This window comes from Muscardinus avellanarius (genome assembly GCF_963383645.1).
Source record: "Muscardinus avellanarius genome assembly, chromosome: 13".
Lineage (NCBI taxonomy): Eukaryota > Metazoa > Chordata > Mammalia > Rodentia > Gliridae > Muscardinus > Muscardinus avellanarius.
In genome coordinates, this window is record NC_137799.1 from 1,238,271 (window position 1) to 1,250,281 (window position 12,011).

Here is a 12,011-nt window from a genome sequence, read left to right on the forward strand (position 1 = left end):
GCAGAGGTGCTTGGGCTGGAAACACTGTGCTGTGGCTCCGTGGCCAGCTGTGCGGGGCCTGCGTCTTGGTGACGTGCCTGGCAGGTGTGAGGACAAATCCCAGCCAGGGCGTCAGGTTAGAGCCTGACTGTCTGGGGCACTCCAGGAAGTGACCCCTGGGCCCGAGGGACAGTTGAGGGATTATGCCAAACAATGGACAAAGGAGCCAGCGTCCACCCCCACAGCCGGTGCTGGGCTGGGTTATAAAGGGACGGCTGGGGCTGCAGGGCCGCAAGGCAGGGGCGGCCATGGGGGTGGTCCAGCTGAGTGGGGCCCTGGTGCTGCTCTGGGTGTCCACGGCTCGGCCTGATGTTCTGGTGCAACCCAACTTTGATGCCCAAAAGGTAATGGGCCTCTGTGCTGTGCCGCGTGGGTGGGAGCTGGGTCCTGCCGGGAGCTTGGTGGGGAGAACAGAGACGACTGCTGTCCACACAGCATTGGCTGGGGCCCTGCCCAGGAATGCTTAACTCTTTGTGTGTGTGTGTGGTATTGGGGATTGAACCCAGGGAATTCTACCTCAGATACACACTCAGCTCTATTTTATTCTATTTTATTTTTGCAGTACCGGGGGGATGGAACCCAGGGGCATTCTACCTCTGAGCTACACCCCAGCCCTATTTTTTATTCTTTTTTTTTTTTTTTTTTTTTTTTTTGCGGGTCTGGAGATGGAACCCAGGGCTATTTGACCTCTGAGCTACACCCTCTGCTCAATTTTTTATTCTTTATTTTGAAACAGGGTCTCATTGAGTTGTGAAGGGCCTCACTAAGTAGCTGAGGCTGTCCGCAAACCGTGATCCTCCTGTCTCAGCCTCCCGAATGCTGGGATTACAAGTGTGCACCACCACACCCGGCTTAACAATGAAAATTATTTTTTATCTTCTTTCTTTCTTTCTTTCTTTCTTTCTTTCTTTCTTTCTTTCTTTCTTTCTTTCTGTGGTACTGGGGGTGGAACCCAGAGGCTTTCTACCTCGGGGCTATACGCCCAGACCTATTTGTATTTTATTTGGAAACAGGGTCTCACGATGTTGCCGAGAGCCTCACCAAGCAGCTGAGGCTGGCTTTGAACCTGTGTGATTCTCCTGTCTTAACTTCCCAAGCACGGAAATTACAAGCTGCACCTTATTCTTTATTTGGAAACAGGGTCTCACTAAGTTGCTGAGAACCTCGCTAAGTAGCTGAGGCTGGCTTCGAACCTGTGTGACCCTCCTGTCTCAGCCTCCCAAGCGCGGGGATTACAAGCATGGCCACCACGCCCAGTCCTAGTCCTTTTATTTTTGAAACAGGGTCTCACTGCGTTGCGAAGCGCCTTGCTAGGTAGCTGAGGCTGTCTGTGAACTGCAATCCTCCTGTCTCAGCCTCCCAAGTGTGCACCACCACTCCCGGCTCTATTTTATTTTTTGAAACAGAATCTTGCTAGGTTGTTGAGAGTCTTACTAAGTTGCTGAGGCTAGTCTTGAACCTATGACCTTCCTGTCTCAGCCTCCCAATTACTGAGATGACAAGATTACCCCTGGCCTGGGAATACTGGGGGCCATGCTGGGCCATTCACAAGAAGGGAGCCAGGCTCCTTGTGGACGTCTTCAGGCAGGTGGCTGGCCTGCTGGTCACTGAGCTGTCATGCAGTTCTCAGGCCTCTGGTATGTTGTATCCATGGTGTCCGACTGCAAAGTCTTCTTGGGCAAGAAGGACCACCTGCTCATGTCCACCAGGGCCATCAATGCCACCGCGGAGGGGGGTCTCAGCGTCCACATGGAGTTCCCACGGTGAGCCCCCTGGGGCTCGGCTGGCTGGGGCGGGCAGAGGGGGCAGGGCGAGGAGTGACGGGGCTGTGTACCCAGGGAAGATGGCTGTCACCAGCTGGATGCCGAGTACCTGAAGGTGGGCTCCGAGGGGCACTTCAGAGTCCCAGGTAGGTCGCTGGGCACTGGGGGCTGCTTCTGCTGGGGGAGGGGCAGATCCTCACTTTGCCCCAGGACCCTCAGCCCCACCCTGTCCTCTGTCCCCGGGTTTGCCCGTGGTCCAGCGTGGGGTGGGCACGGGGTGGGCACCCAGCGCTGTCCAGTCTGTACCGCCGGGCACCGCCTCCTCCGCAGCCTTGGGCTACCTGGACGTGCGCATCGCGGACACGGACTACAGCTCCTTTGCGGTTGTCTACATCTACAAGGAGCTGGAGGGTGCGCTCAGCACCATGGTGCAACTCTACAGTGAGCCCCACTTCCTCTCGGGCTCATTTATGGCCCTTGCTGACCCACCTTGGGGGGCCTGCCCTCCAGACTGCCCATCCTTCCAGCCCACCTCAGCGCTCGGGAAAGGACCAGGGGTAGGAGGACCATGGTCCTGGGATGGGCTCAGCGCTTGCCCCTCTCTGGCCCCTCCCTGGCCCACCTCCCTGCCTGAACCCCTGAAGCAGAGCCAAGTCTAACATCCTGGGCTCCTCAAGGTGAAAAGGGGTACCGAGGACCTGAGAGCTGTTGGAAAGTGCCCGAGGGGGCGGCCCGAGGCTCCACGTGGCTTCGGATAGCGGGCCACCGCTGCCCCCAGCATGCCCTAGGGCGACCTGGAAAGGGCCAGGCCGGCATGTGCAATGCTCAGCCTGCCTGCCCTGGTGGGGTGTTGGCCTTGCTCTCTGCCGGCAGGGAAGGGGTGAGGCAGGAGCCCCGGGGAGCTGCTGGGTTCACAGTGACCCTGTCCTGCCCCAGGCCGGACGCAGGATGCGAGCCCCCAGGCCCTGAAGGCCTTCCAGGACTTCTACCCAACCGTGGGGCTCCCGGAGGACATGTCAGTCATGCTGCCCAAATCAGGTACCTGACTAAGCCCCCAGCCTGCACGCAGGCAGCAGCCCCCAGCCTCCTGCCCCTGCTCCTAATACCACCAAGCAGAGGTGGGGTGGCAGGGATCGAGGGGCTCCAGCCCGTGCTCTGGGCCACAACGGGCTAGGATGGGGCTATGGGATGGGGCGGTCCCCGTGGGCCAGTCTCGCGAGCCTCTTTCTCCCACAGATGCATGCTCCCCTGGGCAGGGGGCCACCCAGGCACCCTCGCGGTCTCACCCCAGCCCTTCCCAGGAGGAGGCCAGGGTGAGTTCTCCAGGCCTATCCACCTGCTTCTGCTGGGGAGTTCCTTCTCTCAGCCTCAGCTTAGACATTGCCTCTCCCTGGAAGCCTGCCCTGATTTTCCTGGCCCTGCCAAAACAAAGTACCACAGACTGGGTGGCTGAAACTACAGAAGGGATTTTCTCTGGTCCTGGGGGCCAGAAGTCAGGCACCAAGGAATCCACAGGGCAGGTCCCCTGGCAACCCTGGTCTCACCTCAGCCTCTCCTCCTGGTCACCCAGGCTGTGCATCCAAACTTCCCTCTCCTGATCTAGCCCGAGGTCCTTAAGTAACAGGATCTGCACGGCCGCGGAAGGTCCCACTTGGAGGTTCCAGGTGGAGGTGAAGTTTTGGGGGTCACTGCTGAACCCAGTACAGCCTGGTCTGCCTCCCCAGGCCCGTGTCCTGTGCTTAGTAACTGCTGGGCGTGCCATTCCCCACACCAGGGGCAGGAGGCTGGCTCTGGGGCATCAAGGAGGGCGGGGCTTGAGTAGATCCCTTCCTGTGGAGCCGTTGCCCTGCCGTCTTCATTCCCCGCCACTTGGTTGTTTTCTGGCCAGCTGGGGGTCGTCCTCTCCTGTCTGTCTGCCCTGAGGCTGGGGTCTGTGGTTTAAGTGGCCCAGTTTGTGATCCTTTATTGCTGCAGCCCCAGGAAATCAGGGCAGGCTTCCTGGGAGAGGCATGCCTGGGTGGAGTGGAGCACCGAGACCCCCCATAGCCACGGAAATCAATGCAGCCGCTGCTCCGCAGGGCTCCGGCCTGGGGCCTCGCAGGCGGTGATGTGGGGAGCGTCCATGTTGGCAGCACATGCTGTCCTGGTCTCGCGGGCGACAGGCTGCCAGCCAGCACCGGGGCAGCAGGGCGTGAGCCAGGGAGCGTACGTACAGACGCCGCAGCTGCACTTCCCCACACAGGGCGAGCCTGGAGCGACAGGACACACCACCCCGGGAGCGGTGTGAGGCCCTTCGTCTTTGGGGACCACCTTGGCCTCCTGCCCCCAACAGCCCCAGGCCTCCTCTTCCACCCAATAAACAGATCCTGCAGGCTCCCGGCTCCTCGCCTTTTTGTGGATGCCCTTGGGAGGGCATGATGGGCTCCATCTCCACCCTGCTCCCCTGGGGAGACGGAGGCAGGAGAGGCGAGGGCCGCGCCCACAGGAGGATGGAGCGCCGTCCTGTGCAGCCCCCAGGTCCGCGGTGGGGAAGCCAGGGCACTCTGTGAAGGCAGGTCCAGCCCCGGGGCTGCACTGGGAGCTGGGGGGCTGCAGGAGCCGGAGGGAATCGGGAGGAGCGGCCTGCTTAGGCTTGGCCTCCCAACACGCCGTGATCCTGAGCACGTGGACGAAACCTCTGGGAGCCCCAGCAAGGGGCTAGGGCTGTGGCCAGCTCACTACAGACCTTGCCAGGTAGCCAGACCCCTGGACACACGCAGCCGCTTCGTCCAATCCTCGTTCCTCACAGCAAGACGCTGCGGCACAGAGAGGCTGGGCAAGGAACGCAAGGCCACACAGCAGGCAAGCGGCCAGGCTGGAGTCCAAACCCAGGGGCTCGGGCTCAGGGAGCGGGCTCTACGGTGCCCTTAGTGAAATGCGGGGTGCAGGGAGGCGCTCCCCAGGGGCCGTGCCTGTGCTTGGTTTTCCCGAAGTCCAGCTCTTGCACTCCGGTGGCCAGGCGCGGGGGACAGGAAGTTGCTGGAGGTTATGGTCTGTTGCTCGCCATTGTCTGTGGTGCCGGAGGCCAGGGGCCCTTGGCTGCTGCCCTCATCCTCCCCTGGTCACTGGAAAGCCACCGCCTCCACCTCGGCTGCCCGCCCTGCCCCTGGCCAAGCCCCGCTCTGTAGCCACCTGGGGTCCCTGGCTCAGCGGCCTCCCTGCAGCGGCCCCCGGCTCCTGGGGTGGCCCCTCCTGGCCCCCGGGGTGCCAGCCAGCTCTGGCACGCACGTCCTAACTTCTCCCCATCCTGCTTGACAGCCCGTCTAGTGGCCACAATGGCCGGGACCCTGGTGAGGAGGTCAGTGGCCAGGACCTCCCCTCCAGCTGACCAAGCCGTGGCCACTCCGGGTGGGGTTCCAGGCTCCTCTGCCCTCTGCTGTGTGAGGCGCCGGGCCCCAGGTGACCGTGGCGCACACAGGGCCGGCACTACAGCCGGTCACCTCCCCGGCCCTCTGGGGACAGGCTTCCTGGCGGGCTGCTCCTGGCCAGCCTGGGCCCTTTGCCTTTACTTTGGAGGGGAGCGAGGCAGTGGGCTCAGAAGGCGGAAGGAGAATTTTCTTGTTCAGCTTCGTCCCAGAGGGCAGAATTTTTTTGTTTTTGTTTTTGCTTGTTTGTTTGTTTTTGCAGTAGAAGGGATAGAACCCAGGGGCATTCTACCTCCCCGAAACACCCCCAGGACTAGTTTTTATTTTTATTATTTATTTTTTTTTTGGTGATACTGGGGTTCCTGGAAACCCTTCTACCTCTGGGCTACACTCCCAGACCTATTTTATACTTTTTTATATTTGGAAACAGGGTCTCCTAAGCCAGCGCGTCTGGCTTCGAACCTGTGCGATCCTCCTGTCTCCGCCTCCCAAGAGCGGGGATTACAGGCTTGAAACAGGGTCTCACTGAATTGCAAAGGGCCCCATTAAGTAGCTGAGGCTGTCCGCGAGCCACGAACCACAAACCTTCTGTCTCAGCCTCCCGAATGCTGGGATGACAAGCGTGCGCCACCACGCCCGGCTGAGTTTTTTTTCTTTTTAAATATGTGTCACAAAGAAAGTTGCTTTGAAAATAAAACTAATCTGCCTTAAACTCTCTGGGCTGGGACATGTTCTCCTAGTAAGCAAGAGGATCCTGGGGGCAGAGGTCGGGGCATCCGGGGTGCAGGCTGTGCTGGCGGCCGGGGCCAGCCTGGCAGGTGAGGCGGGCCTCGGCTCCGTGGACTATTCTGCTGTTGCCGTCTGGAAATTCATCCGTTACGGGTGGGGAAGCTGAGGTAACGCAGCCTGCCTGGTCACAGTGCAAAAGGGGCCAGGCCTGAGTTCCTCTGTACCCGCGTCAAAGGTCCCAAGGAGAAGGGCCCGAGGCGGGGCACCTGTGTCTCCAGCTGCCGGGCAGCAGGTCATCCCCGGTTCTGGGCTCAGGGTGGAAGGTCCGTGGGGGTGGGAAGGGGGCGGTGGCGAGGACAGGTGGAGACCAGATGCCGGAGAACCAGGCCGGCCCTCACAGTGCACGCCCTGCTGTCCCCAGGCTGACCAGAAGAGCCCGCAAGCCCAGCGTCCCGGGAGGAGGTGGGTCAGTGAGCCCCTACAGGGTGGGAGACCCCTGATGGCCTTGCTGCACCCTCCACTGGGTCCACCTTCCTGTCTGCAGGATGGTGGCAGACAGGCGGCCTAGGCCTGGGCGGCCCCTCTCAAGGTGTGGGTGTGGCCGGCCCGGTGGCTCTGGGCAGCCAGCTTTGCCTAGTGACGTCGTCGTGGGGCACTGCACACGCTGGCCTGCTCTGCAGATATAAGCACGGGCCCTGAGGGCCGGCGTGGCCAGCTGACCCACCATGGAGGTCCAGCTTCTGAGCACCCTGCTGGGCGTGCTCATGGTGCCCCACGGGCAGGTGGTGTCGACCTCGGAGGACCTAGACCTGCAGAAGGTGCTGCTTTCTCCCTGGCTTGGGGGGAGTGGGGCTGGGAGGGGCCGGAGCCCAGTCCTGCAGGCCCCCTGCCCTGCCGGGCCCAGCTCCCCGGGAACGCGGGACCCAGCCTGGTCAGCAGCTGAGGGGCCTGGGAGCCCCAAGCTCGCCAGGCTCTCCCTTCACCCCCGGGGGCCACCGAACTTGGCCAGCCCGGCTGGTCCTGAGGTTTGCCAGAGCTGGGGTCCCACGTGGACCCTCCTGCCCCAAGCCCTCTTGCTTCTTTGTCTCTGAGTCTGTGGCCACCTGCTGACCTCCCAGAGTGACCTGCTTCAGGGGCCCAGGACCAGGGGCTCAGCTGATTGCTCAGAGCCAGCGACAGTGTGGCCCTTTTTTTTTTTTTGGTGGGGGGACTGGAGGGACTGAACCCAGGAGCATTCTACCCCTGAGCTACACCCCCAGCCCTATTTTATTTTTTATTTGGAAACAGGGTCTTGCTAAGTTGCGGAGGCTGGCTTTGAACCTGCCATCCTCCTGTCTTCGCTTCCCAAGTGCTGGGATTCCAGGCGTGCCTGGCTTCCAGCCCTTTTCTCTAGATTGCAGGATTCTGGCGGGAAGTCGGTGTGGCCTCTGACTATAACCTGTCACTGAAAGACAGGAGGGTGGAGGCCTTGTTCCTCACGCAGAGCGGGCGGAACCTGACCGTGAAGGCTGTGTTTAACAAGTGAGAGGCGATGTGGGGGGGGCTCCGCCTGCACCTCTGCAGCTGCAGGGTCCTGGGGACTCTTGCTCAGTGGACCAGTCCTGCCAGAGACTTCCAGCCCCAGACCAGGCAGCCCCCTGGCTCTAGCTTGGCCCTTTCTCCCCAAAACAATTGTGGGGTTTATCAGAAAGGAGAATGGAGCCGGGCGTGGTGGTGCACGCTTATTATCCCATTTGGGAGGCCGAGTCGCAGACAGCCTCAGCTACTCCTTAGTGAAGCCCTCTGCAACTCAGTGAGACCCTGTTTCAAAAAAAATAAAGAATTAAAAAATAGGACTGGGGTGTAGCTCGGAGGTAGAATGCCCATGGGTTCCAGCCACAGTACCACAAAAAAAAAAAAAAAAAAGAAAGAAAGAAAGAAAAAGAAAAAAGAAAGAAAAAGAGAGGAGAATGGGCTTCAGGGCAGGCGATGCTGGAGGGGAGAGGCTGGCGCGGCCCTGGCCCCTCACCCTGCCCTGCCAAGACCCTCTGTGAGGCCAGGAGCTTCACACGGGGAGAAGGCAGAGTGGCAGGTTCCTGACCGGCACTGGGCTGCCTTTTAGCTCAGGAACCTGTGAGACAGAGAAAGCAGAAGGAGTAGACGCTGCGGGCAAATTTTATTTTCCTGGTAAGCCCCACCGCCTCACACATGCTGTGCCTGGTGCGTTGCTCCAGTCCCCCGCCCCCAGCCCACAGGTCATCCCGCCACACTGGCCTCGCCCACAGGACTCCCGGGGAGGGTTAGGGTGCTGGGTGGGGACAGGATGGAGCTGGAGCCTGCAGACCCGGCCTCTCAGCGGCCTAGCTCAGACGGCCGGACAGCCTGGGTCTGCGCGAGGCATCCCTACACCCCTGCTGGCTCCTTGAGGCCACAGGGAGATCCGCGTGCTGGAGACCGACTATGAGCACTACGCCATCCTGAGGTTGTCCCTGGTCTGGCAGGGCAGGGACTTCCACGTGTTCAAGTACCTCAGTAAGCTGGGGGGCCGGGGGGGGCGCCCTGCCACTGCCCTTGCTGGGGCCACATGCCCAGCTCCTGTGCCCCCAGCTCGGAGCCTCGAGGAGGAGAATGCACCCAGCTTCTGGAGGTTCCGGGAGCTGACGGCTGACATGGGGCTGTACCTGGTGTCGCGGCAAGGTGAGCCTCGGCACTGGCAGGGGGTCCGCGCTGGGGTCCCGCGGCCCTGCCCACACCACCCAACGCCCTTCCCGCAGGGAGGTGTGCCAAGCTCCTGAAGGAGGTAAGCCCTGCCCCATGGCCGGCACGGCGACCCCAGCCCCGCCAGCCCAGCCCTGACACGAGCCACCCCCCAAGCTAGACCCTGGCCCCGGGTGGGGCCCTTCACCCTCTCTGATCAGGACCAGCGGCACCGCCAGCAGGCCAGAGCTGTGCCTGCGTTCTGGTTTGGAAAGAGCTGGAGGATGCAGGGTGGTGACCCCAGGTTGCCAGGGGCAGCGCGGGCGGGAGGGAGGACGGGGCCCCTCGTCCCCTTGGGTGCCCCTGCACGGGGTGGGGGCGCGAGCCCTGTGCTCCGTCTCGGGCTCCCGTGCCCAGCCCCGCGCTGGCCCGTCACCTGCACAACTTCACCTTTCCTCTGCCCGGCCCCCAGAGGTCGGCATCATCACGCCACTCGGCAGCTCCAGAAGCCCAGGCCCAGGGACGGGAGCCAGGCAGCCTGGACACTGGCCCGGGTCTGTGGCCCTGAGCACCGCCTGGGCCCCAGAGGCCGCTCAGGGCCTTGAGCGCCGCCCTTCTGTGTGCAGGAGCTGATTTAGAGGGGCTGCTGCCCAGCCCCGAGGCCCGAGCCCGCCCACCGCCCGTCCTGAGCCCTGCCCCAGCGACCACCGCACCTGCCCAAATAAACCTGCTGCAAACCGCTGCCTGAGCCCTGAGCGTCCTTCGTGGGGCGGGCCGAGGGGGACAGGTGGGGCGGGGCTGGGGAAACAAGCCAGGGGTGCTCCGTGAGTGCTCCTGCAGCATGGTCCTCCCGCCCTCTGGAGCTGTCTCCCTCCCGCTCCATCCATTGAGAGCTGGCGTGGAGTCAGGAGCCGCAGACGTGTGACCGGAAGCTCTCCAGGAAGGCCGGCCCCACGAGGGAGGCGCTGCACGGCGAGCAGCCCACGCACGGGGAGCTACGGGGCCTCTTTCAGTGGCAGCGAAATGCTCTTGGCTTTTCCATGTGTTCCCTGGGGCCGGGGTTCTCTAGTGCAGATCCTCACAGCTCACAGGTGTGCACGGACATCCGCTCTCCACACAGCCCGGACCCCTGAGCTCGTTCATGGGCCTCGGACTCACTGTAGGATAAAATCATCCACACCAGGGCAGCTCCTGAGGGGCGCCAGGCACACCTGCAACATTCTGTTGAGCCAGGAAGGAAAGGACTGAAGCCCAGGCTGCCAGTCTGGGGATGGAAGGGAGGGAGGGAGAGGGACCCAGATTCTCTCCCTCCAGGTTTTACCCCCAGACCTATTTTATATTTATTTGGAAACAGTCTCACTAAGCTGCTGAGGCTGGCTTCGAGCCTGCGCGATCCTCCTGTCTCAGCCTCCCAAGTCCTGGAATTCCAAGCTTGTGCCACCCCACCTGCCAGACCCAGATTCTTGAGGCCCCAGAGCCACCCTCCCTCAACCGGGCCCCAAGCAGCCGGAGCCCTGTTTTCCTGCAGTCTGCTTGCGTGCTGGCCTGGAGCTCTGACGGGGGAAAGCGCGCAAATCAGTCCTGCGGCAGATCCGACTAGCCGCTGCCCCCAAAGCTTCCGAGCCCAGTATCACTTTGCATTCCATGATGGCCCCTCCGTCCCTCCTCCTCTTTCTTCCCTTCTGTCTCCCTCTTCCAATGTCTCTCTCTCTTTTTCTTTTTCTTTTTCTTTTTTTTTTTTCCGGTACTGGGGATGGAGACTAGGGGCATTCTACCTGAAATGTGTGAGCACCCCCAGCCTGATGTTTTATTCTTTATTTTGGAACAGGGTCTCAGGGGCCGGGACGTAGCTCAGTGGCAAAACACCATGTGGCACTCTGGGTTTGATCCCTGGTTCCAAAAAGACAAAAATAAGAACCCCTTTGAAACAGGGTCCTACTGAGTAGCAGAGGGCCTCACTAAGTAGCTGAGGCTGTCCGTGGACCGTGATCCTCCTGTCTCAGCCTCCCAGTGCTGGGATTACAAGTGTGCACCACCACGCCTGGCTTATCTCGGTCTCTTTTCCACCCTCTTCACTCTTTCAGCCCAGCGGCAAGCCTCCCATCCCCTGCCTTGCCAGTGCACCCTGCTGGGTCCTTCAGGGTCAGCCCCTTGCTGTGGGAGCCTGGGCAGGTGTGTAGCCCCTGAGCCCAGCTCTTCACCGCTGAGGTGGTGGTCGGGGTCCCGCCCACAGGAGCAATTCTATGGGTGAGGATGAGCCGGGTGGTAAGCTTTGCTCAAAGGGCTGCTTGCTGCCTTCGTGACTTCATCAAAGCTCTCCAGGCCAGCAGTAGGCTGGGAGGGTCAGAACATCCTGGCCCTCTCCTGGTCCTTGGCGGTCTGAGCTGCACAGAGCCGGCCACGTGTGACGCCAATGTCCTGGGTCCTGGCCGCTTGGGCGGGTTCTGGGAGGCCCTGCCATCAGTGGGTGGGCGGGCCTCCTGGCCGGTCTCCAGCATGCTGTCTGCCTGCCTAATGAGAGCCAGACTGCGCCTCTTCCAAGCACCCACGAGGACAAATAAAACGCTCAGAGGCCTGAGCCCCAGGCTGAGGACTCCTGTGCTTCTGGTTGTGGGGCCCATGGCAGGCAAAGCGCTCCTCACCCTGCTGGGACTGTGTCTGGGGCTGGTGGCCCGTGCCCAGGACGCTAACCTGAAGGACTTCAACTTGGTCAAGGTAGCTAGGGCAGCCCTGGGAGCTGAGCTCAGGCCTGTCCTGTGTGGTTGGGCCCTGCCAGGGCCAGCGGGAAGGCACTGGCCCCATGGGGCACCTTCTGCCCTGGGAATTTCCAGGCCACATAGGCCTCAGATGGAGAGTGGCCTTGGGGGCCCTGGGGATCCTGGTCCTGGACGGGGCTATGCCTGGGCAGCTCTACTCCCTCCGCCCCTTGCCCCAGATTTCAGGCCTCTGGTATGAGATTGCCTTCGCCTCCCGTGTGGGTGCCAGTAGCTTGTCCTACAGTCTGGAGAAGATGGCGGCCGTGGTGGTCGGCCTGGAAGGGGGCCAGATGTTCCTGACTATCACCTACTACAGGTGAGTCGGAGGGAAAGTTGAGGCGGCCCCACAGCGTGCTCTGCTTTCCCCAGGTTTCTTCCCAATGCGTGGGTCTGCGTCTCGTCCTCAGCTCAGAGGACCAGGAGGGCAAAGCCCTCTGGGGGGAGGCCTGGGAGCACTCAGCCTTGTCACCAGGGAGCAACTTGCTCTACTAGGGCAGGTACCAGTGACCTATGACCCCAGGGACTCGGGGCCGGGCAAGGACCAGGCTTCTCTGGGGTCGCCTGGGGTGACTGCACCTAACAGACAGGTGTTGGGCCTGGGGATGAGTGTGCAAGGCCATCCCAGGTCAGCTCCGGGGGAGCCG

The 12,011-nt window shown here is 61.7% G+C and overlaps 1 protein-coding gene across 1 annotated transcript; it reads left to right on the forward strand.

Moving 5' to 3' along the window:
• Positions 1 to 287: 287 nt before the first annotated feature.
• LCN15 (lipocalin 15) lies at positions 288 to 4,089 on the forward strand (the record flags this gene model as incomplete). The annotated part of the gene is made up of 7 exons (XM_080709472.1): positions 288 to 383; positions 1,663 to 1,802; positions 1,878 to 1,948; positions 2,133 to 2,243; positions 2,739 to 2,840; positions 3,039 to 3,115; positions 3,904 to 4,089. 7 exons carry the CDS (start codon positions 288 to 290, stop codon positions 4,087 to 4,089), a joined length of 783 nt encoding a protein of 260 aa, XP_080565598.1.
• Between the last annotated feature and the right edge of the window lie 7,922 nt (positions 4,090 to 12,011).